Source organism: Miscanthus floridulus, chromosome 9 (assembly GCF_019320115.1).
Source record: "Miscanthus floridulus cultivar M001 chromosome 9, ASM1932011v1, whole genome shotgun sequence".
NCBI lineage: Eukaryota > Viridiplantae > Streptophyta > Magnoliopsida > Poales > Poaceae > Miscanthus > Miscanthus floridulus.
Window position 1 is genome coordinate 102,301,266 of NC_089588.1, and position 26,325 is coordinate 102,327,590.

The following is a 26,325-nucleotide window of genomic DNA, read 5'->3' on the forward strand; positions in this document are numbered from 1 at the left end:
ACTTACTTCTAGACATCTATATGATACTTTTATGTTGAGAATTTGGTAAGTGAGCCATGTTAAACACCTTATAAATAAATGTATGCAACTGTTACTTAAGCATGCTGGGGGATAAAGCTCTCTATATGAAGCTCATCAATAATTTTCATATTGCTGAAATGTTTTCTCACTTTACATAAGGGAATTTGAGATGTATTGATTTATGTAAGAACACAACTACTTGTCATGCTGCTGCTCTAATGTAAGGATAAGTTTACATAATATTGTGTTTTTAACATGCTGTGCTCTTGTGATGACAATATTAAGCATATTTTATCTTCCCAAGCCTTTAGAGCCTCACCAGATAATTGTAGCCTTGCTGTTTTCACATGTATCAGTTCCGAACATATTTGTAGATGTCCTCTTCATGAGGCTTTGTATGATGTAAACCAGGAGTGGTTCTCCCTTGTTGCAGCAGCTTGCTGCTAATCAATAAAGGTTCCTTTGTCATAAAAAAAATATTAAGCTTCTGCTGCTATTAACCACCATATTAAGCTATTTGTAACATGCTGCTGCATATGCTATTGTAACAAGCTACTGCTGCTATTTTTTAGATTTGTCTTTGTATAATTTGGTACAAGCTACTGGTGCTATTGTAATAAGCTACTGCTGTTATTGTAACCGCAACTGTCTTTTTTTTAGTTGGACATGTTCTTCCAGATTTTTAGTTGAACAGTAACTATTCAGGTTAATCCTATTTATAGTTGAACATGTTCTTCTAGATTTTTAGTTGAATAGTAGCTGTCCAAAATTTTGTAACATCTTAATTCATGCCGGACCTAATGCATATATGTTGTTCTCAGGATGACAAATATAATGATGAAGAACCTAATGCATTTGATTTGTTCAAGGAGTGCCACTACAGCAAAAAAAAATGCTACACCCCTATTGTACAAGAGGCTATTGTAAGATAATTTTCAGACTTTGATCTTTGTATTTTTAATTCTCTCAACATCAACCATCTTTGCTACTTTTTTGCTAGACTCAGATGGAAAACAAGCTATCTACAACAACAGAAGGTGAAGAACTTAAGTCTGCGGCTCAAGTTGTTGCTGATGTGCTTGCTGAGAACACCAAGAAGAATCAGTTCTTGCAGAATGTGGGGTACCAGAATGCCCGACGTATTTCTAATGAGCAGAGCGCTGAACTGGAAGCGGAGAAAAAGACCAATGCTGAGCTTCGTGTACAAGTGATTGATTTGTCAAATAAAGTGCAAGAATCTGAGCAGGCAAGGATTATTGACCGAGAGGAGATGAAGAGGAGTCAATCTGAGATGGAAGCAAAACTTAACCTTTTACTTAGTCAAATTCGACCAAGTTAAGACGTGCATGGTGCATATCTTTTGCCACTAACTTGATGCATTTTGCTGCTGCTAACTTGTGTCAAGTCAATTTCGACCAAGTTAAGCGATACATGGTGGTATATATTTTGTTGCTGCTGCTCGCATTTTGCTGTTGCTGCTACATGCATCAAGCTGCTGGGCTTCTATGCATTCTATGTTGTTGGCTTGTGCCATGGTAAACTATATGGCTGTATGCACTTCTGTATGTTAACTATTGTTGGATGAATACTTGTAATCTGATGTTGGTTGCAAATTTATGTGATATATTGTTGGATGGAAATATGAGTTATTTTATTTAATGTGTGGGTTGTGTATTATTTTATTTAATGTGTGGGCTGTGTATATTGTTGCAACAGTAATTATTTGAGCTGTGTGTGGGCTGTGTATATGGGCTGAATGTTCAAAAATGGGCTGTGTATATGGGCTATATGTGCTGTAGTAGTGGACTGAAAAGTGGGCTAAAAATTAGTGATGGATTTGAGTTGCAATATGCTGAAATGGGCCTGTGAAAATGGCTGAAAAATTGATGCGAAAATGGCTGAAATTGGGCCAAACTTGGCCCATCTTTGATTCTGGCCTGTTAACAAATGAGCTGGTGTATCTTTGATGTGGCAATTGATTCGTGACGGTTATTTTTCGTCACAGGAAATGGGTTCGGGCTGGACTAACTAGGCCTCGGGCTCTATCGTGACGGTTTAAAACCATCACCGTTTATGTTAATCCGTGATGGTTTTCGACAAACCGTCACGCATGTCAATCCATGATGCTCAATCCGTGATGATTTCTGAAACCATCACAGATGCTGTTTACTGACGGTTTTTCAGTGATCCGTGACGAAAATTTTCCATCATGGATTAACAGGATTCTTGTAGTGTAACTCGTCAGCCTCACTATTTTTTTATTGTGAATTGGCTTGGTTGTGATTCCCAGGAAGAAGCCTTCGATTTTGCGGACTGTGAGCAGGTATTTTTGTAGCTCGAGTTCTCTGGCTTTGAAACTTTTCTCGATGTGGCCTGAGATTACCTAGGAGTCTATTTTGATTACTGCCCGCCTCACTGAGAGCGCACGAAGCTTTGATAGAGCCAGGATGATTGCTTCATATTCTGTGATATTGTTGGTGCATTGGAATTCAAGCCTTGCTGCGTATATGAGCTTGATACAAGACGGCGAGGTTAGTATTGCTGCAATTCCTGCTCCTGATGATCCCTAGTCCCTGTCTGTGTGCACTATCCAGATTGGTTCTGAGACCTCTGTTGTATTGTGTGTGTTAGGTGATCAGTCCGCGATAAATTCTATGAGGACTTGAGATTTGATTGTGCTTCTACCAATGAACTCTATTACATAGTCGTTGACTTCCGTGGACCATTTCCCAATTCGCCCAATTGGTTCAGAGTTCTTGAAAAGGTTGTCAAGTGGGAAACTCGAGGGTATGATAATCGTATGTGCTAGGAAGTAGTGCTTGAGTTTTCTGGAGGCCATAACAACTACGTTTGCTACCTTCTCCATTTCTATGTAGAATTTTCTGGCCCTGTCAAGGGTTTTAGATACGTAATAGACTGGTTGTTGTTTCTTTTGGTGCTCTTGTTTTTCTCTTACTAACATGGCGCTGACGGCATGAGGCGAGGCTGCCACATAAAGGAGTGGTTCACCATGTTGAGGGCTGGCAAGGGATGTGAGGTTGTGCACGTAAACATTTAGGTCTTCGAAGACTTTTTGCTGGATAGGTCCCCAGCTGAATGGGTTAGTGTTTTTCAAGATTTAAAAAATGGGAGCCCACTCTCTGCTGACATTGAGATGAATCTGTTTAAAGCGGCGAGCCTTCCTACGAGACTATGTGCTAACTTTCTGGAGGTGGGTGGCTCCATGTTGAGGATTGCATCATTTTTTCTGGTTGGCCTTGATTCCTCTTGGTGAGATGAGGTAGCCGAGCAGCTTTCCTTTACTTACACCAAATATGCACTTTTCAGGGTTGAGATTGAGGCCTGTGTTGCGGAGGTTGCTGAATGCCCTACGGAGGTCTTCGATATGGTCTTGTTTGAGCTTGCCATGTATGAAGATGTCATCCATGTAGGCTGATATTATCATGTCTTCTTTGAATACCTTCGCTATCATGCGAGTGAAGGTTGAGCCTACATTGCGTAGTCCCTCTATCATCCTCCTGAAATAGTATGTTCCAAAAGGGGTGATAAAACTAGTCTTCTCCTCGTCTTCTTAGTTCGTCCAGATCTGATGGTAGCCTGAGAAGCAGTCGAGAAGTGACAAGAGCTCACATCCTGCGGCTGAGTCGATGAGGGTGCTTATTCTTGGCAATGGGAAGTCATCTTTGGGCCAAGCTTTGTTGAGGCTCGTGAAGTTGACACACATTCTCCACTTGCCGTTTTCCTTTTCACGAGCACGACATTGGATAACCAAGTTGGGTACTTGACTGGTCGGATGACCCCCGCGTCTAGCAAGCATTGGACCTCCGCTTTAGCTACTTGCTTTCTTTCTTTAGACATTTTGCAAAGCTTTTGTTTTACTAGAGGGTGATTCTTGTTTACTTCTAGGTTATGCTCAATGATGGACCTATCAACCCCGCGAAGGTCTTCGGCTGACCAAGCAAAGATGTCAATGTTATCGCGTAGGAATTTCATGAGATCACTCTCAGTTTTCTCATTGAGCAGAGCAGAGATGATGACTTGCTTGTTGGTGTTGCCTTCGAACAACAACACTTTATTGGTTTCTTCTACTAGCATCGCCTGGATTTACTGTTCTAGCACATCGGGAGAAGGGTCCTTGGTTTTTGGCTTTTCCTTATTGAGGTTGTGTAATTTTTCTGCCCTAGCGTGGCTGTTTCCTCTGCTACTCGAGCGAGGTCTTGGTCACCGTATATAGCGATGACGCCTTTGGCGGAAGGTAGCTTCATAGAAAGAAAACCCACGTGGAGGACTGTGCTGAAAATGTTTGTGACCCCTCGACTGAAGACTGCATTGTAGTTGTATAGCATGTCAACCATGTCTAAGGTTATGTACTCTATCCTGCTATTGTTCTGGTCACCGAAGGTTACTAGTAGAGAGATTTTGCCAATTGCCTTGACTTGCTTGCCCTCGAATCCATACAGCGGGTGGCCGACTGGTTAGAGAAGGTTTCTGTCATGTTTCATGTTATCAAAGGTTGATGCAAACAAGATGTTGGTGGAGCTGTCGGTGTCGGCCAGTATTTTTGTTATTGTCTAGCGGCTAGGTTTGTTTCTATGACCATCGCATTTGTGTGAGGATAATCCCTCAGTTTGAGGTCTATGTTGTCAAAGGTTATTGGGATGTGAGACCACTACGAGTTTTTGTGATGGCCATCTGTGGCGAGGTGATGCACCCGCCTCATGTGTTCCTTGCGCTGTCTCTTGTTGCCGCGATCCTCGTTGGATCCCCCGGTGATCGCGAGTATCATGCCAAAGGTTGAGGTTGGGTTGTTGATTATGATTTGATTGGGTTGGCTTGTAGGCTCTATTTTTATTTGCTTTTGTGGGGGTTGAGCTGGTGGTGGTGGAGGTGTTGGTGGTAAGGCTCGATGCTGATTTTGCATTTGAGGTGGGTGGAGGGGCCGGGTGAGTAACTACGTATGGCTATGTATTTTGGCGGTTCTGGTAGCTGAATGATGTTTGGGTGTTGTCAAAGGTGTTATATGATGATAGGGGTGGTTGTAGTTTGTGAAGGTTGAATAATGTTGTGGTGGGAGTTAATGGAGATGGGGATCCCGATCTTCCGTCAGGTGATGGTAACTATCGTTGTGGCGGAGAATGACACACCGATCCAGCTTCAGATCGAAAGATCGAACCCTGCAATCTTAGCACCACAACTCCTCTAGTTATCAACCAAGTCACGGACCAGGTTGACCTCGCCAAGAAGGCTAATCCCTACCTGCGCAACAAAGAACACAAGCAAGAACAAGAAAGAAAGCAACCAAATTGCAGATGAATGATTAATCTCACGAGTTGGGGTCTCACAAACCGATGAACGGCGAAACTGTTCTTGACAGAATAATCTAAGCAAAACCCGAATCCTAATGGAGGGGTGGCAGCTGTTTATGAAGACTCTAGGGTCGTGCAAGACCCCTGGATGTGCCCCTAATGGGCCCAAACTCGATACATGGTCCAACGGACCAAAAGACGGTGTCGCAGCACCCTGGCAGATTCTGGACGCTGAATTGTTTCTACGATTCCTGTTGATTCCGAACAGCTTTTGACATGAAACCACTTGGATTGGCTTCCTTATCAAAATAGCTTTCCATCCATATGTGGATCATCGAAAATGAGTCCGGATGCGTCCTGGGCGACCAGTTTAAAGCAGACTGGTCCTGGATGCCGAGACAAACTCGAATTCTTGTTGGACTGGGCCTCCGGCTTGTGTTGGACGTCCTTGCTGGTCATCATCACCTCCACCACTTCCTCTAAGTCCTTCATGACCCTCTCCAATGTTCCTAAGCAAGATAACATCATTAGGTAGTAGTCTATTCTCAAAAGTATGAAAAGTATCGCTTAAGAACGAGCTCACCTCTAAATTGAGTTGTCGCTTTCGAGCTCGGGTCATTGGACCTTGCATGACTGGTTGGAGGATCAGTGGGTACCTCTGAAGAAGTGAGGTCCTCATCATCCTCCCCCTCATAAATTGGAGTCGTCCTTGACTCAAGCTCATCTTCTTTTCCCAAATAAGGTTTCAAATCTGCAATGTTAAAGGTGGGACTAACCCCGAACTCGGGTGGCAATTCAAGTTTGTAGGCATTATCATTTATTTTCTCAATGATCTTATAAGGACCAGCTGCTCTTGGCATTAATTTAGACTTACGCAGCTCAGGGAATCTATCTTTTCTCAAATGTAACCAAACCAAATCACCCGGTTCAAGTTTAATCTCTTTTCTACCTTTACTACCAGCAATTCTATACTTTTCATTCATTCTTTCAATATTTGCTTTAGTTGTTTCATGCAACTTACCAATAAAATCAGCATGCTCTCTAGCATCACTATGTATTCTCTCAGTGGTAGGTAAAGGCAAAAGATCAATAGGAGCACAGGGGTTAAAACCATACACTATATGAAAAGGACTTACCTTGGTGGTGGAATGTTCCGCCCTGTTATATGCAAACTCCACATGCGGCAAACACTCTTCCCACATCTTCAAATTGCGCTTCAAAATGGCTCTCAACATGGTGGACAATGTTCGATTCACAACCTCAGTTTGCCCATCAGTTTGGGGATGACATGTTGTAGAAAACAGCAGCTTGGTCCCCAATTTATTCCACAACGTGCGCCAAAAATGACTCAAGAATTTTGCATCGCGATCTAAAACAATAGTAGAAGGCATACCATGCAAGCGAATGATTTCTTGAAAGAAAAGGTCAGCAATATGAACAGCATCGTCGCTCTTATGACAAGGAAGAAAATATGCCATCTTAGAAAAATGATCAACCACCACAAAAATACTATCCCTCCCCCTCTTAGTCCTTGGCAACCCCAACACAAAATCCATAGATATATCTGCCCAAGGAGTAGAAGGAACAGGAAGAGGCATATACAAACCATGTGGGTTCAACCGCGACTTAGCTTTTTGACATGTGGCACACCGAGCCACGTACCGCTCTACATCTCGCCTCATCCTTGGCCAAAAGAAGTGTGTGGACAGCACCTCCTCTGTCTTCTTGGCACCAAAATATCCCATCAATCCGCCTCCATGTGCCTCCTGCAACAACAATAGACGAACGGAACCAACTGAAATGCATAGGCGGTTAGCTCTAAACAAAAACTCATCGCTGATCATAAACTTATTCCATGTGCGTACCTCTCTACAATTAAGCAACACATCCTTAAAATCAGGATCAAGCGCATATTGTTCTTAAATGGATTGAAGACCAAAAATCCGGCAATCAAGTTGGGACAGCAATGTATATCTTCTAGACAAAGCATCAGCAATCACATTATCCTTCTCTTTCTTGTGTTTGATAATATAAGGAAAAGATTCAATAAATTCAACCCATTTAGCATGCCTACGATTCAGATTATTTTGAGAGCCAAGATACTTAAGCGATTCATGATCAGAATGAATAACAAATTCTTTAGGCCACAAATAATGATGCCACATCTCTAAAGAACGAACAAGTGCATACAATTCTTTATCATACGTGGAATAATTAAGAACAGGACCATGCAATTTTTCACTAAAGTAAGCAACTGGTTTACCATCTTGCATCAAAACACCACCAATGCCAACTCCACTAGCATCACATTCTAGCTCAAAAGTCTTACCAAAATTTGGAAGTTACAGCAATGGTGCATGTGTAAGCTTGTCCTTCAAAGTGTCAAAGGACTCCTCTTGTGCCTCTCCCCAATGAAACACCACTCCTTTCTTCGTCAACTCATGCAATGGGGCAGCAATGGTGCTGAAATCTCTGACAAAGCGGCGGTAGAAACCTGCAAGACCAAGAAAACTCCTCACCTGCGTTACAGTTTGGGGAACTGGCCAGCTCTTTATGGCTTCAATTTTCATCTCGTCGACCTCAATTCCCTGTGGAGTTACAACATAGCCAAGAAAAGAAACTCGATCCATGCAAAAGATGCACTTCTCAAGGTTACCAAATAGACATGCATCACGTAAGGCATTAAAAATAGCACGTAAGTGATCCATATGTTCATCAAAAGACTTGCAGTAAATCAATATATCATCAAAGTAAACTACCACAAAATGTCCAATAAAAGCTCTTAAAACCTCATTCATTAAGCGCATGAAAGTGCTAGGTGCATTTGTCAAACCAAAAGGCATTACTAACCACTCATGCAACCCGAATTTGGTTTTAAACGTAGTTTTCCATTCATCTCCAAGTTTCATTCTAATTTGGTGGTAGCCACTTCGCAAGTCAATCTTAGTGAAAATTATAGAACCACACAACTTATCTAGCATGTCGTCTAGCCTAGGAATAGGATGACGATACCGAAGAGTAATATTATTGATGGCTCTACAATCAACACACATACACCAAGTTCCATCTTTCTTAGGAACCAAAAGTACAGGAACGGCACAAGGACTAAGGCTTTCACGTACATACCCGCGGTCCAAAAGGTCTTGGACTTGTCGCTGAATTTCCTTAGTCTCCTCAGGATTGGTTCGATAAGCAGCATGGTTGGTCAAGGTGGCTCCCGGAATCAAATCGATTTGATGCTCTATCCCTCTCATAGGTGGCAGCCCCGGGGGTATCTCAGCTGGAAAAATGTCCTCTACTATCCCACAACTTATTGCACACTTTTGAAACTCTGTATAATATTCTTGGACAGACATATTGCCCTACTCTAAGCATTGCAATTTGTTATGCCATTCATGTTTATAAGAAGGAGGAATAAAACGATCATGCATAGCTATCTTAAGTTCTTCCCATGTACCAGGTAAAACATCCTCTGCAACTAGCCCATACCACCAAATAATGGCAAAGTCCTTAAACTCACTAGTAGCTTGTTGAACTCTATATTGCTCAGGTACAAGGTGGGCACTAAACTTTTGCTCTACTGTCATCTCCCAATCAAGGTATCCCTCAGCATCATATTGTCCCGAAAAAGAAGGTATGGTAAATTTAACCTTTGCATAAGGATCATTGGGAGCACGATTTCGATTACCTTGATGGTGGTTGAAGTGTCGAGCGCCACCCATACCTGTGGTGTTTGTGTGAAGACGAAGATGTAATTTGTTTCTCCTTGTTGCTGCTCGGTCAACATTACCATCGGTATCATACATCGCGTCATCGTCGTTCACATCTTCATCGGGTGCTGGACGATTTTCCAATGCAACTATCCTATCGGTTAACATGGACACTCTTTTGTCCAATCTCTCGAGAGTGCTACCGAGCTTGAGGTCATTGAGCGCGTTGGTTATAGCCTTGGCAATTGCCTCGCTCATATCCTTATGAGCATGTTCTATAACAGATTGTAGTTGCTCTTGGCTGACGCACTCCTTGAAGTCTTTGGGCGTCTTATCTTCATCATCACCTGCCATCGTAGACACAAAACATAGCAACAAACAGTGAAGGTTATCCCTAATAATCCTACTACGCAGGTGGAGTGGTGCTGCCTCTCAAGATCACAGCAAAAGGAAACACCTTATCAAGCTCTTACAAGGTTCTTACCAACGCAAAGCAGTGGACGGTACAACCGGTGGCTGGTACGTGATACCTGTGAGGGTGTGACACCAAGATTGCAAGGGTCTTTTTCTGTACCGATCTGAAGTATATGTGGAGCTTGGGAGGCACGCAAAAGAACAAATATGTATATGTGGCACACAAGTCAGTGACAGACATCAATATTGAATAAATGTCCAGAGCACTTGTCCTAGTTGCTGGCCTATACGTGTTCCTATCACCAGTTGTGATAAACAAGAGAGGAAACAAGGATGAAAGGAAACAAGTATCAAAGGTAGCAACAGATGTGAACAAGGCAAAAGGTATCACAAACAATAGAGCTATTGAGTGTTTCTTATGTGCTCCTTTTCGATATCTTCTATTCTCTTACTATTTTTTTCTTTTATTTTTTGTCCAATCTTTTTTTTCTTGCTTTTGCTATTTTTGATATTTTTTCTCATCAAGGAGCACACAAGAATAAACCACAAAAAATTTGAGCTCAATTGAATAAAAGATGTGGCCTATAGAAAATTAGGACTGTGCTAAAAAGCATACCAAAACTTGTGGGCCCAGAAACTCAATTTTCCTAATCGAATTTCGCAAATCTAATTTTTGCGAACCCAGCCGCACTGGGATGAAATAGATCTAAAATTTTCTGCCGTTCTCCGTAGATATAAAATTTTTCCGGTTTTGAGTTCGGATGCAAAAGTTATGACTGTTTTAAGGAAGCTGCTCGAATCAGGGATTTAGTGGACACAAGATGCAAACCGATGGTGATACGGAATAGCGACGGGTGGAGGTATCAACACAAACTAGAAAAGAACACAATCTAAACCAGCAACAAGACTTTGACCTAGGACACAAACTCAACAAAGTGGACTCTGAAACTGAATCATGCAAAGGCTATGACGCGGATGATTATAGGATAGGAAACAAATATGGCATTGGACTATGGGATAAAAGCAAAAACAGTCGAACTAAGGGTAAGATGCGAACTTGATGGTATACCTGAAGCTCTGATTACCACTTAATGGGGATGAGGGTCTCGATCTTCCGTCAGGTGATGGTAACTATCGTTGTGGCGGAGAATGACACACCGATCCGGCTTCAGATCGAAAGATCGAACCCTACAATCTTAGTACCACAACTCCTCTGGTTATCAACCAAGTCACGGACCAGGTTGACCTTGCCAAGAAGGCTAATCCCTGCCTGCGCAACGAAGAACAAAAGCAAGAACAAGAAAGAAAGCAACCAAATTGCAGATGAATGATTAATCTCACGAGCTGGGGTCTCACAAACCGATGAACGGCGAAACTGTTCTTGACAGAATAATCTAAGCAAAACCCGAACCCTAATGGAGGGGCGGCGGCTGTTTATGAAGACTCTAGGGTCATGCAAGACCACTGGACGCGCCTCTAATGGGCCCAAACTCGATACATGGTCCAACGGACCAAAAGACGGTGTCGCAGCACCCTGACAGATTCTGGACGCTGACTTATTTCGATGATTCCTGTTGATTCCGAACAGCTTTTGACGTGAAACAACTTGGATTGGCTTTCTTATCAAAATAGCTTTCCATCCATATGTGGAGCATTGAAAACGGAGTCCGGATGCGTCCTGGGCGACCAGTTTAAGGCAGACTGGTCCTGGATGCCGAGACAGACTCGAATTCTTGTTGGACTGGGCCTCCGGCTTGTGTTGGACGTCCTTGCTGGTCATCATCACCTCCACCACTTCCTCTAAGTCCTTCATGACCCTCTCCAATGTTCCTAAGCAAGATAACATCATTAGGTAGTAGTCTATTCTCAAAAGTATGAAAAGTATCGCTTAAGAACGAGCTCACCTCTAAATTGAGTTGTCGCTTTTGAGCCCGGGTCATTGGACCTTGCATGACGGTTGGAGGATCAGCGGGTACCTCTGAAGAAGTGATGTCCTCATCAGGAGTTGTGAAGTTATGCCATAGTTTACTGGTGTGTAGTGAAATGGGGTGGTGGGTTGTCTTCTTGTGTAGTTCATGGGTTTTGGTTGCCCTGCTGTAGCCTGCTGCGCCTCTTGGTATTCTTTTCCCTTCGTGAAACAAGTGCACTGTTTTGTCGCGTGCCCCTTTCCTGGGCCACAAAAATGGCAGTAAAGCTTTGCTGGGTCTCTTGGCGAGGGTCTATTTTGAGTGTGGTCTCTGTTGTCGTTTTGGTTATTGGTGGGGGTTTGTTGAGATCTTGTGTTTTGTTGCTATTTTTGATGGTGCAGAGGTGTGGCTATATGGTGTTTACATTGACTTGGTCGTTGCGAGGGTACTGGTTGTGTTGCTACGGCCTTGGGGGTGGGTGAGGTTGGTTTCTCTGAGCTTTGGTTTTGGATCGGAATACTATGTCTGCTCTATCGTATTTCTCCATAACTTCATGCAACTCAGCGATGGTTTTTGGAGGGTTTCTTGCGAGCCTTGAGGAGCATGGGCCTGGCCTCAAGCCGTTGACTACTGCTAGGATTATTGCTTCATGAGTTATGCCTGGGGTTCTGGCTCTGAGCTGAACGAACCTTCGCCAGAAACCTTGAAAGGGTTCTCTCTCTGATTGAGTGCAGGTAAATAGCTCCTTGGGATTGTTGGTTGAGGAGTTAACACCTTTGAAGTTTGTGCACAATTTTTTTTTTGCGGAGGCTTCCCCATGAGTCCATCGATCCTGGTGGAAGGTTGTTGTACTAGCTCTGGGCGATGTCTCATGCTATGATTACGAAAGACTTTGCCATGGTGTACTCGTACCCACCTGCTGCTACCACTGCCATTATGAATTGGCGAGGGTCTAAGCTTTCATCGTACCTTGGTAGATTTTGTGGCTTGTATTCAAGTGGCCAGCTTTTGGTTTTCAGTATTTGGGTTAGGGGAGATTTCAGGTCGTAAGGCATTGGCGGGGGTGGGTTTCTTTGGGGTTGGTATTGTATGGCTGGGGGAATGTATTCTGGGTAGATCTGGTGGAAGCGAAGGGGTGGTGGTGGGGGTGGAGATGGCGGGGGTAGAGGTGGGTTGTTGTGCTCAAGTATATGGTTAAGGTTTAGGGTTTAGGGTGGTGGTGGGGTGGAGGTGGCAGGGGTGGAAGCGAGGGGGGTTGCGGGGGTCGAGGGCTGCAAGGTATTCATCCATTCTCTTGAGCTCCTCTCTGGCTTGGTCTGCCTTCTATCTGACCACACGCAGATGCACCTCGACTCGGCGTCTCTTTTCTTGGATCTCCTCATGCATTTGGTTCATAGCGTCGAGGCCCCTCTCCTCGGCATTGTCACACCCCAAAATTTTGATTTTGGGTTGTGAATATAATACACTAAATAAAATAAGCGATCTCATGAATTTCCAAAAATTTTCCAAGATTAAATTACGTTATTTAGAATTTAAATAGTGAAAATGTGATTTTCCTTAAACATTTGAAATTTAAATTTGATATGTTTGTTGCATTCATACTGAGGGCATTAAATTCTATTGAGTGAAAAATGAATTTAAAAACTCATTTAAGCCTCGAATTGGTTTTGCTCTATTTAAAAAAGTAATGAATTTCAAATTATATGATTTAAAAAGCTCTCAAAAAATAGTTTGAGTTTTAATGTCTTTGAAAAGTAATTTAAATATAATTTCTAAAATCATAGTCAAACTCTTTAATCCTTGTTTGACTAAAATCCTTTTAATCTCATGCCAATTCTTTGTCCATCTGCTCCATTACCCATCTCATTTCTCACCACGTGACCACATTTTAGTCCTTGAACAAAAATATCCATGTCCTTCGCAAACTCAGTTTCCTCTCTTCTTTTCTCATATATATATTTCCTTTGTCTATATACTTAATCCTTTGTACGTCATAATCACTACTACAAAAACGAATTTGCGCAGCGTCACCAAAATAGCCTCCGTGGCGGGCACAATTTTTGCCCGCTGCGATTAATGGCCATGATTTACCGAGGCGGGCCTTTTTTATTTACCGAGGAGGACGTTTTTGTCCGCCACGGTAAATAGATTTACCGTGGCGGGCGTCTTAAGATGTCCGCCACGGAAAATACCATATTTTCCGCGGCGGACGTCTTAAGACACCCGCCACGGTAAATCTATTTACCGTGGCGGGCATATTATAAGGTCCGCCACGGTAAATAGTGGCCTAGCAGGCAGCCCATCTGGGCCCAATATCCGCTCATTGTATATATACCGAAAGTTAGGGTTTTACTCATCCCCGTTCACTCAATCAGTCGTCGCCCTCCCCTCTCTCTCAGTCCTTCCCCGTGCGGCGCTGCCCCTCCTCTCCCTCTCCCTCTCCATAGCCGGCAAGTAGGGCAGCGCCCCTCCCTCTTCTCTCACTCCCCCTCCCCATCCCCTCCACTATCTCACTGCTCCTCCACCCCATCCCCCGCAGCCACCTCCCCATGCCTCGTTCGATTCGATTCGGCCTGCGGGTAGCGGCTCCGATCCGTGCTGTGCCGTGTTGCTTCAGCATGTTCTTCCGATTTTTCTCCGGATCTTTGGTTACTGTTTTGATCGTTTTTCTTGGCGATTTGGATTGGGATTAGATGGGAGCAGGTGATGAGAACAAGACAGGGACATCAGAACCCTTTTCTGGGCGTGATAGACTAAGTCTTCAATGGGAATCTCTCTGATGCTTTTGGCTTCCCCAAAACCAAATCTCGTTTCTCTGTATTTCTTCCGAGATCTGTTTCTTCTTCCTGGTAATTGGCTGCCGATGATGCATAACAAATGCACGTATTATCGGATTGTTCCATGACGATCTACAAATTGTCACTACCACTGACTCACTGAGGCAGACTTTTAGATCTGCAATCTGTTTTCTTTTGAATTTGATTAATTTGTTTGTTTTTTTCTCTTTCTGGTTCTGTTTTCCTTTGGTCTGATAAGTTATCTCGAGCAAATTGCCTATGATGGTGTTAAATATACTTTGTAGCGTTTTCGCTGTGAAATAAACTTAAATCTGAGGCATTTGCACTTCAATAATCGTTGTTGCATCCTATCAGTTCAATAATCTCGACGATCTTTTCTTCGTGTCATGCCCTCGTCGTCCACGACGCGGGTCCGGCCTCCTCTTCGTCCACGGCCGCGGATCCGGCCGATCTGCGCTCCCTGGCCGCAGATCCGGCGAGGTCGTCCTCCCTGGCCGCGGATCCGGCGAGGATGACCTCTTCGGCGGCGGATACGGCGAGGAGGAGACCCCGGCGGCGGATCCAGCGAGGTGCGGTGGCGCTGGTATTGGGCTGGGAACGGGCTCCTCGGTGGGCTCGAGAATGGGCTCACCGACGGGCTCCTGGGTTTTTTTTTGTTTTTTTAAATAATTTACCGCGGCGGGCGGTGTAACGTGACCGCCGTGGTAAAAGTATATTTACCGCGGCGGGCACGTTACACCGCCCGCCGCGGTAAATCGGTTAACCGCGGCGGGCAAAGCCGCCCGCCGCGGTTAAGCCACGATTTACCGTGGCATCTAGGCCGCGGCGGACGGCTTTGCCCGCCGCGGGAAACCGAAAACGCCCGCCTCCAGTAAAGTTTGTGTAGTAGTGAATCACGTCGACAAGAAAACAAACAGGCCTCCACGTTCTGCTAGCAAGCAAGCTTAATTATATTTTTCTTCTATTCTTATCTTTTTCTATCACATCACTTCCTTCTTTACCGTGCATCCCGTCAATCATGCCATTATGTACATGCATGCTGCTTGCATTGATGCACAAGCGCATGCAGCTGCATGTTTGCTAGCGACCTTTTCATCTACCTTGTGCTGACGCTGTGGATTTCTCCCAGTAACCACGGATGACTTCCAGAGTTCTTGCATGTGCTCATTCAATTCATAGCAGAACCGTCAAGCTCATCAAGGAATACAACTATAGGTGCCCACTTCATCACTCATCAGTTTCCACCACCTTCGAGCATCGCAGCCAAAACGTCAATCGTAGTGGTCATCAACTCGAGCTCCACCACCGGCCTCTCCACTCCCTCTCCGCCCATATAAAATCTGCCTGTGGCCTCGCCAGAGCACCCCGCATTCACCCGGCCGCTCCTTTTCTTCTCCCCCATGCTGCAGTGCCCTCAATCGCCGTCGCCCGCCATTACCGAGCTCCACATCACCGCCGTCGATCTCCCAGTTGAAAGCACCACAAGCCCTCCCTCCTCTTCTGTGGGAACCGCAAGTTCACGCCGCATCCGCCACGCCGGTTTTCGCTGTGGGTGGTGACCCGCATCTTGTCGCTCGCCGTGCTCGCCGGAGCACCTCTCCGGTGCCTACCACATTCCCAGTGCTGGTAAGAGGCTCCATGGTCGCTGATTTCCCCTTGAGGCTGCTAGCTAGCTCATGAATTATATCTTCTTTTTATCGCCGAAACACCAGGACGCATGGCATGGGAGGCCTCCTCAGCTCCTCGTCACGCCGTCATCCATCATCTCTTGGTCGTCAAATATCAAGCGCTGGTGAGAACGAAACATCCTCCTTAAATTTGTTGTCGTTTTGATCCTTTTCTGTTTAGCGCCGGCCATCATAGCGCTCCGTGGAACTGGAAACTAGCAGCCTGAGTTTTCTTTCCATCAATAACCCAGTACAGAAATCCCTAGACCAGAGCTCAAAACCTCGGAGTTAGTCCATTCTGTGCCAATCTACCGGACAGAGACTTTGCCGAGTGCAAAATTCTTTGTCGAGTGTCAAAAATCGGGCACTCGGCAAAGAATTGCACTCTGCCGAGTGCCGGTCACTCGGCAAACAAGGGCACTCGGCAAAGGACTTCTTTGCCGAGTGCCAGACTCTCGGCAAAATCTCTACACTCGGCATAGGCTGCCCGCGAAACGGTGTTCGGTCACGGCCTTCTTTGCCGAATGCCTGCTGTTAGCCACTCGGCAAAGATTTGATTTTTTTTTAAAAAAAATTTCTTTGCCGAGTGCTCTAGATCTGGCACTCGGCAAAGATATAATTTTTTTTTAAAATTCTTTGCCGAGTGTCTCAGGTCTGGCACTCGGCAAAGATTTTTTTTTAAAAAAAAATACTTTGCCGAGTGCCCCTGGCACGGCACTCGGCAAATATTTAATTTTTTTTATAATTTCTTTGCCGAGTGCTCCTGTGGATGCACTCGGCAAAGAGAATTTTTTTTAAAAAAAATTAAAACCCTCTTTGCCGAGTGCCTTATGCCTGGCACTCGGCAAAGACACCCTTTGCCGAGTGCCGTGCCCCGGCACTCGGCACTCGGCAAAGTTTTTTTTGTTTTTTTGTTTTTGGCCTCCAATTTTTTTGTGCAATCCTTTTAAAGCACCAGGAACTCCTAGTTACAATTTGGGGATTTTTTGTGGCTTTTTGATATATTTAGTTACTTTATTTCGTTTACTTGAATTTTTCTGAAAAATAGAAATTTGAACTGCACGTACTACGAATAATGGAATTTAATGATTCAAAAATTGATAGTCATGTTAGTGAGTGTTGTGAGAGGCCGTATCCAGGAACAGATCCAAAATTTCGGACATCTTGTTCACGAAACATGTCCGCGAAATTGCGTGTGAAGTATTTTTAAATTCTATAAAAAGCAAACGAAGTTCGAAAATCATGAAACTTGTTGAGATGTCGTGATATCATATGTGGAGGCTATGATAAAAATTTTAGAAGATTTCGTGTATGTTGTCACGTACGATGCTTACAAACCAGGACATCTCTACATGTGAGATCTGATATCACATGTGGAGATGTCCTGGTTTATAAGCATCGTACGTGACAACGTACATGAAATCTTCTAAAATTTTTATCATAGCCTCCACATATGATATCATGACATCTCAACAAGTTTCATGATTTTCGGACTTCGTTTGTTTTTTATAGAATTTAAAAACACTTCGCACGCAAGTTCGCGGTCATGTTTCGTGAACAAGATGTCTGAAATTTCGGGTCCGTTCCTGGATACGGCCTCGCACTACACTCAGTAACATGACTATCATTTTTCGAATCATTAAATTACATTATTCGAACCACGTGCAGTTCAAATTTATATTTTTCGAAAAAATTCAAGTAAACGAAATAAAGTAACTAAATATATCAAAAAGTCACAAAAAGTCCCCAAATTCTGAGGAGTTCCTAGTCCTTTAAAAGGGCTGCACAAAAAACTTAGAGGCAAAAAAAAAATAAAAAACTTTGCCGAGTGCCGGGGCATGGCACTCGGCAAAGGGGCTCTTTGGCGAGTGCATAAATAAGACAATCGGTAAAAAGGATTTTTTATTTTTTTTTAGAAATTTCCTCTTTGCCGAGTGCCTTCGCAGGGGCACTCGGCAAAGGAATTAAAAAAATAAAAAATTTACCGACGGCCGGATCGGAGCACTCGACAAAGTTGCCTCCTTTGCCGAGTGCCTCCCTGATCCGGCGCTCGGCAAAGGGCGCGGGTGGGGCACTTAGCCTATTTCGGCCGGCCGGGCAGTCCAAGCCTCAGACAGCCAGCCAGCCATCCGCGCCCACGCCGGCCCGCCCCCGCCCCCGCGCCGCGCGCCGCCCTCCGCGGCCACGCCGGCCCACCCCCACCCCCGAGCCGCGCGCCGCCCTCCCGTCCCCGTGCGCCGTGCCCGTGGCCGCCCCGCGCCCGCCAGCCACCGGGCCGCGCCAGCCATCGGATCTCATCTCGCCGGAGCCCGCTCGAGGACCTCCGCGTAGCCCATCACCGCATCGACCTCCTCAAGGTACACGAGTCACAAGGACTCTCTCTGCTCTCCTCCCGTTCGCTATTGATTCGTCATCCATTTCCTCTCCTTGCCTAGGCCGAAGCCGTTATGAACGCCGGCGGCCTCCGCCGCTGCGTCGAGAGCGTCGAGGAAAAGGAGGCCGTGGCCGCCGCATGCGGCGACCTCTCCGACAAGAGCAGCAAGGAGTGCCGGCTTACGAGCGGGACCTCGAGCGCGCCATGGAGTCCTGCGACGACCTCGCCAGGCTGAACGACGATGACCTCTGCGCACGCCTAAACCAGAACGTACATGTCAGTTACCTCTATTTTTTCGATCTAATCATGCTACTAGCCTATACTGCTTGCGTGCCTCGATCTGATCTAATCTGTTTCTACTGCTATGCACTAACGAGTGCGTCTAATCGCAATTCACAAACAGCTAATGATGTCGAACCACTATAAGTCGTTGGGATGCATACAAGCTCTGTCATTTGTTTTTATTATTCAGGCCAAAAGCATGTTTTAGAATTTTATTTAGGGATTAACCCCGGCTTAATCAGCCAAGATATATGTTTCTGATGATGTTCATCATATATAGATCTAAAAAAGGCAAGAAAGTATCTGGTTAATACATGTAGCTATCCAAATCACTTGCAGGGTAAATTAACAAATCAGTTCCAATTATAGATATGAGCACGTATCAGTACAAAGTTCAGGAACTGTTTTCTTATGTACTGTTATTAATCTACTATTGTGGTGCCACCATGAACCAAATTAGAAGCACATATTGGTAAAGAGTTAAGTGAGCATAAGCATGCTAGAATATATATTCAGCAATCTACACAAATTGAACAAGATATATGTTCATGTTCTATCTATCAGCCACAATGTATCTGCAACCCCTTACTTCATCCGAAACATTACAAAAAAAGGAAGAGATCTGCAATGTTCATCTCAGTGAACTGTTGCTGTGTTTATGTACTCTCCCTGCTACCATTACCGGTTTGTAACTAATTAGCACTGTATTTCTATGGATCTTCAGTTTCAAGTGATTCTCCTTAATCATTTGTCCTCCTAAAATCCAGGTGATTCTCCTACTATTGCCGCCACAATAATTTTAAAGAATTGTGCTTAAAAGACTAGAGCTATGGCTTGTATTTTTCTGCATCAAGATGCCATCGCATATATTAAAATCTAGAGAATAATAATAAGGTTTGAGAAGCCTCTTTCAGATTATCAGAAAGCAAATGTACAGAGTAGATTTATTATGGTGAGATTGCTAATGGATTAAATATTGTACATGTTCACTAGCAATGTCGTAATAAGTTCTTATCTTAATTACAGCTTTTGTTCATGTACTGATGTTTCTGCAGGTGTTCAGAGTTGCAAACTAAATATTAAAAATGACTGGATACATGGTTCAGGTAAATCCGCTAGCATTTCATCCATATTTTTTCTGGGTTATTTATAGATTTGGTGATGCAGTGGGCTTCAGTATGCTTTGTGATAGAGCTGGCAGCAATGACCATATATCAGGTATTATTCTTAATGTGTGCAGATCCAATGTTTGTTTGGGGAATAGCTTACATTTGTAGTAAACACCACAAAGATAGCATTGTTACCTGACCATGGTAAATAGTTTGTCTATTTCTACAATGTTGGTCGTGGTATACCGACCAATTGTTGGTCGTTAATATTATGTTTTAGCGACCATTGTTCGACGCTATAGATTGGCTATGGTACAGTGTTCTTACACGCTTCAATGTACTAGTTGTTTAACTTTAACATTTCCATTAGCAACAATGGAAATGAGTCAAGGCAGGCAAGACTCCTACCACACTCATAGATTTGCTATTTATCAACGCCCTCGTGTCTTGGTGGCGATCAGGGGCGGATCCAGAACGGGGCTGCGCCCCGGGCTGAGCTGCTGATTCACGTTCAAAACAGTCTGATCTTGCTTTCTAGGCGTCCTTTTGTCTAATTAAGATCATAGTTTTTAGGCTAAACACCACATATGTTACAGGGGCTACATGGACTCGCCCCGGGCTGCAGCCCGGGCAGCCCAGGCCCTGGATCCGCCCCTGGTGGCGATGCTTGCCTCGTGAGTTCATCAAGTCATTCATCACACAGCAACAGATCTTCACCGGGAATGCTGGCTTGTCCTGCCGGAGTCATCGGAAACTCATCGCCTTCACCGGGAACACCCAGGATACTCACAAGATCAGCATGTTATCATAAGCGAAACATGTATTTAAGTCTTACTGCTTATTGAAACTTTACGCAATTTAAAAAACTTTACTAAAGCAGTATTATTGTTTGTACCAAAATTGAAATGTCATGTTTGTTCCAATGGTGCATACGTCTCTTATGCTAGTAAAAAAGCACTTCCTAACCATATGTGCAATATGGTCTGCTGCTCATTCTCTTATTTAGCATACCTGTCTAAATAACTCTGCATAAATAACTCTGCATGTAGGGAATGCTTTTTATTTTTTATTTCTGTTCTATTTGATTTAGAAGCTTAGTGCTTTGCTCTTTTCTTTTCTTTTCAGCAACAACAATCAGCAATAGCTATGCTATAATTTGTAAGTTCTCTTGTCCAGGTATTACTAGTTCCAGCAATTATCAGATTAAATGTTATTTCTCAAATGATATTGGGTCAACAACTTGCCTTGTCTTTCTATGGATTCAGATTTGAATTTTTTTTTCTGTATTTTGGTATGATCATGACAATTATCTTAAATAATATTTTCAATGGGTGTAGACTTTGGTTGAGTACCAAATAATCAATTTCATCACAATTTGGAAATGAGGAAATGTCGCTAGCTACATCCTGAATATTATAAAGAATAGATTTCATGATCTGAGTACATTTTATAAAATCCTTCAAGGTTTGCAAAGACAACAAATCTTGACTGATATCTCCTCAAACTGTGACCTAAACAAGCATTATCCTTGCCTCTGAATTGCATTGAAAGTAGACGTTATTGATAGGACTGTAAACTATAAAGTCAGAAGTAAGAACTGACTGCTTGCATTTGGTAAATTTAAACTTATTTTATTGCCATATAACAATCTGATTCGAATATGTATGATTCACTTGCAAGGTTGTTAGCAATGTCAAATGGCCTGTTCAGAAACTTATTTTATTTCATTTGCTTGGATTTGGGTTTTGGAACTCGGTGAGGACAGGTGCAAGTCCATCAGTTCTTGTGCTTCTCAGGTTGTCTTGGTCCATCAGTTCTTGTGCTTCTCACTTCTCAGGTTGTGTCGGTAGTTAGCTTGTCTCTGTAATTGCAAAATTACCTCAGTTTCAGTACATGCTTTTCAGTGAAGGCAGAACGAAATAGTTGAAATGGCTTTGCATGTACTTGCAGTTTGGTTTCAAGAGCTAGCAGTTTATAGTTTTGGAGCTTAGTGGATTTTCAAATGCTAATTAGAGCTTTTGTTAGCCTAGGTATTGTTAGATCTATTTAAGCTCATTACTCGGTACTTATTTTCTTTTAGTTCATTATTGGCTACTTATTTTCTTTTGTGCTGTTTGGTTCATTTGCAGGTTAAAGCAAGGAGTAAAGCGAGTAACATGGGAGCTTCAGATTTTTTTTTAAATTCAAACTTTGCCGAGTGCCGGCCAGAGGGCACTCGGCAAAGAATTTTTTTTTAAAAAAAAATCAAACTTTGCCGAGTGCCGGCCAAAGAGCACTCGGCAAAGAATTTTTTTTTAAAAAAAAATTCAAACTTTGCCGAGTGCCAGCCAGAGGGCACTCGGCAAAGAATTTTTTTTTAAAACAAAAAATCAAACTTTGCCGAGTGCCGGCCAGAGGGCACTCGGCAAAGAATTTTTTTAAAAAAAAATTCAAACTTTGCCGAGTGCCGGCCAGAGGGCACTCGGCAAAGAATTTTTTTTTTAAAAAAATCAAACTTTGCCGAGCACCGGCCAGTGGGCACTCGGCAAAGAATTTTTTTTAAAAAAATAATAAATCTTTGCCGAGTGCCTGCAGGGTTGGCACTCGGCAAAGCCACCGTCAACGGATTCGGCGCCGTCACGGTCGCTTTTCTTTGCCGAGTGCCACTGGGACTCTCGGCAAAGCCTTTGCCGAGTGCCCGATAAAAGACACTCGGCAAAGAGGTCTTTGCCGATTAATTTTTTGCTGTGTGTTCTTTGCCGAGTGCCGCACTCGGCAAAGACTTTGCCGAGTGCAATTAGGCCTTTGCCGAGTGCCTCAGCCACTCGGCAAAGAACCTGAATCCAGTAATATCTACGGTGCCTTTTATTTTGCAAGAACTGAAACTGCCATCACCGTTGTGTGCAGAAATATCTTTGTTGCCATACATGAACAGCCTTCTGGAAGTAGCATGCACCTGATGGCGTGCATGTGCTCTCTGTAATCAAGTGCTAAGTCAATTTCATTTTCCCTTGGACCTCCTTTCTGTGCCGGCAAGTAATGGCAGGTGCATGTATTATTCAAGGAATCAAAACGTCGCCAATATATATACAATACCTTAGACAAATTTCAATGCTCAAGTCATTTATTTAATCCTTGTTGTCATCAGGAACGTAGCACGTGATGTCCACTCAAGTCACTTTATTATCCTTCAGTAATTCTCAGCTCAGATTAGCACAGCCTGGCATCATGCATGTTGCTTTAGTCCTCGGCGACATCAGTTTGCTGATATTTATCCTTCCCAATACATGTTGCGTAGGCTATCCTTCATCATGTCAGCGCTCCATCATTTTCATGTCATTTATGCATTCTTTTCTATTCCAATAAAAATATACAATTCCAGTATATCCTTGTTGTTTATCTTGGTAATGATATCTTCTTGATGCCGTGTACCTTTTCTTTTCCTTCTAAAATATAATTCCAGTATTCCTATAAATATCCGTTTAGCACACTAATGTTCTTTTTATTCTCCTGCGCCTCGTTGTCATCTTTCTTGCTAGCCCTTGATATCTTGCCATAATTCCTTTTTGTCATTTAAATTTATTGTTGAAAAAAATATTTAGTTTATTTAAAATGTCAATTTTATGATTTAAGCATATAAAACTCCAAAAGGTCATATTTTCACCGTAGCTTAGTTTTAGTTTGTTTTACCGCTCATGCAATCATAGGATCACATCTCCGCGCTAGAATCGTTTATATCTTGTTTTTGTAATCCATGGTGTACTGTTTTTAGGTTTAATCATTGTGCTTGTACCGGATGTTGCGCTAAAGTGAAGCTACGTGAGGATGGTCCAGAAGAAAAGTTGGAAAGTTTGAGCGAACAATTGGAGGCAAGTGTAACATGAGTTCCCTTGTTATCTAATAGAGAAAATTTCTTATTTGGCCCTTATTTAAAGTTGTCTTTCTTCCTTGGCCCTGAAACAAAATTTCTTACATATTTGACCTCCCTCGAAGTTTCGTTTTCTCATATGACCTTACAGTGAGATCTATCGAAGTTTGCCGTGATTGAGTTGTCAGTTTTTATTGAACGGACTGAAATACCCCCGTGTACAGGAACGAGAAATCCTCTCGGGAGTCTGACACCTGTGGCTCAACAGCACTACTGGATTCAGGCGCTTTGTCAGGTGCCGAATGCACCCGGCAAAGGCTACTTTGCACTCGGCAAAGAGCCTCCGGCAAAAAGTTAGTCGCCAAAGATTTCTTTGCCGGGTGCTTTTTATCGAGCACCCGGCAAAGACTTTGCCGAGTGCAAACCCGGCACCCGGCAAAGAAAAGTGGTCGTTACGGCGCCGGCTCCGTCATCCCTTGCTTTGCCGGGTGCCATATCAGAGGCACCCGGCAAAGATTTTTTTAATTTTTTTTCAAATTTTCTTTGCCGGGTGCCGTGCCGGGGAGGCACCCGACAAAGATTTTTTTATTTTTTTTTATAATTTCTTTGCCGGGTGTCGCACCGTGGGGGCACCCGGCAAAGAGTTTTTTATTTGTTTTTCGTAATTTCTTTGTCGGGTGCCAGGTCATGGGGCACCCGGCAAAGATTTTTTTTTGAAAAAACTTTGCCGGGTGCCCTGGACCTGGCACTCGGCAAAGCTGGGAATTCCTTTCAGAATTCCCAGCTTTGCCGAGTGCCAGGGCCAGGGCACCCGGCAAAGCCTCAAAAATTAATTTTTTTTATTTTGTTTTTTGATTCTATAATCACAAACACAGCATATAAAAGATATATATCACATCTGAAGCATCACAAAGACAATATAGCACATATATATCACATCCATCTCATCACAAACTCAATCCCACACATATATATCACATCGCGAATACAATACCTCACATACACGACATCACAAACATGATAGGTCCAATTACCATCGAAACAAGTCGATAGTGGATCACAGTGCATCACATGTCCATCAAGCGGTGAAAAAGAGATACAAACTAAAGGTGGGGAGGAAACTGAGTGTCTGGCGAAGGAAACTCGGCACCGCCTGCTTGCGCTTGAGATGGGTCATTCGAACCCGCCGGCGGAGGCTGCATAAAGGACAAGAGATTCAGGCGCTTAGAGTGGGTCATCTAATGAAAGCACTAGTCGAAGCAATATGGATTCATACTCACTGGACTAGCTACAACTGGTGGCGGCGCTGGAGCGAACATCGGCACAGATACACCGTTCACTTGCCCAAAGTTCTGCAGGAACATCGTAATCTCCGCCAGCTGCTTGGCCTGTCTCTCCCGCTCGGCCCACTCGGCTTGTCTTTCCCGCTCAGCCACCTCGGTCCTCGCCGCCAGGTCCCGCAGCTCCTGTGCCATCCTCTCGTTATCGGCCTGCAACATTTCAATCGAATGTTTTAGTAATGTAAAGGTAACTAAGTTATGTAAAGATCAATGTACGAAGAGTTAAACTGGACTAACCTGGAGTGCGTCGACCCGCTGCTGTGAAGGGGACGGCCGTTGGCGTATGGCCGGGCCTCCGCTCGGGGTACTTGCTCGGATCTGGGAGAGGGAGGGAACAGAGCCAGACTCAAGGGTGCCATCGCCAAGCCAGTACCGCCCATGCTTCTTGCCCTGTCCGATCCTCATGATAGTCGTGCCATCAATGTTGTCGGTGCTCGGATCCCAGTCTGGCCCCTGGACCGACCTTGCGTCCGACGCGTAGGAGCTGATGCGGGTGTGGGTGCTCGGGTTGCTGTACGACTTGGGTGGGTCATCCGGGCTGAAGGTGACAGCGGAAGTCGCCTTTCCCTTGCGGGCCAGTCCATACGCCATGAACGTGGACAAAGGCTGGCCACCATGCGACGCCGACTGCGAGAAAGACAACAAGATGATTAGAAGAAACATGCAGAATGGAGCGTCAGAATACTAAAAATGAATTCACGTACCCAAGCTTGCTTGTACGCGCTGAGGCTGCGGCTGCCTTGGTGGTGTGTGGGGCCTGTCGCCTGCAAAGCCCGCTCCCGGTGGGCTTCGTGTTCCTAGATAGAACCCTCTGTGAACCACCTGTCCACGATCATCTCCCAGCAGTCGGCAAAGGACTCGCACCACCATGGAATCATCTACATGTCATAAAGAATTTGAGATGTAAGATGACCAAATGAAAGCTACTTAATCTCAAAACGAATCAGTATTATTCTTCTTCATTTACCTCAATGTACTGTTCCCGGGTCAGAGGCATCTGTCTTGCCTGTGTCTTGCTGACTTTCTGACCAAGTCGCGTGGCGTAGTACTTGATGATGCAAGTGAGGCGCTCCTCGTAGTGCATGTCGCTGATGCGTTTCCTGGCACTTTTCACCAAGTTCTTCTCCGCCCTCTCCTCCTGTCCCTCTTCACACCTAAAAAAAGTCTGCAGACAGACACAATGTATCAATTCATTATGTCAAAAAGTGTCAAATGAATGCGATGTATTGATCAAAGTTGTGCGAACGAGACTTACCCAGAACTCTCTCCTGACCCGCTCCTGCTTGTCTTCATAATCTGCGTCGGGGGCAGATTTGTAGTGGTCCCACGATTTGGCCGGCCCCATAGTCCCCTTGTGCGTGACAATGCTGGGGTAATAGTGCCTGCACACAAGCCCCAAGATGTGGTTGGGGTTGCGTGAGTCACCAGGCGACACAACCTCCCAGTGCCTGCACAAGTCATTAACAAACATTATTAGTTTCTCTAACAATTTTCAACAGGTTATATGAAGTAGCTGTGATTAAATCTAAAGTTAGTTACCTATCCCCCTG

At 44.1% G+C, this 26,325-nt stretch overlaps 2 protein-coding genes, 2 non-coding genes and 1 pseudogene across 4 annotated transcripts; 3 read left to right on the plus strand and 2 right to left on the minus strand.

Moving 5' to 3' along the window:
• Positions 1–14,054: 14,054 nt before the first annotated feature.
• On the plus strand, positions 14,055–14,144 carry LOC136484621 (small nucleolar RNA R44/J54/Z268 family). The gene has a single exon (XR_010766126.1). It is a non-coding gene; the product is annotated as a small nucleolar RNA R44/J54/Z268 family (small nucleolar RNA).
• A 72-nt stretch (positions 14,145–14,216) lies between these two features.
• Positions 14,217–14,302, plus strand: LOC136484648 (small nucleolar RNA snoR122; annotated as a pseudogene).
• A 103-nt stretch (positions 14,303–14,405) lies between these two features.
• LOC136484617 (small nucleolar RNA Z267) lies at positions 14,406–14,479 on the plus strand. The gene has a single exon (XR_010766123.1). It is a non-coding gene; the product is annotated as a small nucleolar RNA Z267 (small nucleolar RNA).
• A 10,059-nt stretch (positions 14,480–24,538) lies between these two features.
• On the minus strand, positions 24,539–25,366 carry LOC136480437 (uncharacterized). The gene is made up of 3 exons (XM_066477976.1): positions 25,013–25,366; positions 24,716–24,925; positions 24,539–24,631 (listed from the first exon to the last, which is right to left on the minus strand). The coding sequence occupies exons 1-3, from the start codon at positions 25,364–25,366 to the stop codon at positions 24,539–24,541; spliced, it is 657 nt and encodes a 218-aa protein (XP_066334073.1).
• LOC136482750 (uncharacterized) lies at positions 25,351–26,211 on the minus strand. The gene is made up of 4 exons (XM_066479946.1): positions 26,031–26,211; positions 25,743–25,940; positions 25,480–25,653; positions 25,351–25,402 (listed from the first exon to the last, which is right to left on the minus strand). The coding sequence occupies exons 1-3, from the start codon at positions 26,118–26,120 to the stop codon at positions 25,573–25,575; spliced, it is 369 nt and encodes a 122-aa protein (XP_066336043.1). The 5' UTR covers positions 26,121–26,211; the 3' UTR covers positions 25,351–25,402; positions 25,480–25,572.
• Positions 26,212–26,325: the final 114 nt, after the last annotated feature.

Excerpts from the sequence above, each read along its gene's own strand:
- LOC136480437 (XM_066477976.1), bottom strand. The coding sequence starts at position 25,366 with ATGGCGTATGGACTGGCCCGCAAGGGAAAGGCGACTTCCGCTGTCACC. Across the intron at positions 24,926-25,012 it reads AGCGGGTCGACGCACTCCAG|GCCGATAACGAGAGGATGGC; the intron begins GTTAGTCCAGTT and ends GAAATGTTGCAG. Across the intron at positions 24,632-24,715 it reads CACCAGTTGTAGCTAGTCCA|CCTCCGCCGGCGGGTTCGAA; the intron begins GTGAGTATGAAT and ends TCCTTTATGCAG.
- LOC136482750 (XM_066479946.1), bottom strand. The coding sequence starts at position 26,120 with ATGGGGCCGGCCAAATCGTGGGACCACTACAAATCTGCCCCCGACGCA. Across the intron at positions 25,941-26,030 it reads GGGTCAGGAGAGAGTTCTGG|ACTTTTTTTAGGTGTGAAGA; the intron begins GTAAGTCTCGTT and ends GTCTGTCTGCAG. Across the intron at positions 25,654-25,742 it reads CCCGGGAACAGTACATTGAG|ATGATTCCATGGTGGTGCGA; the intron begins GTAAATGAAGAA and ends TATGACATGTAG.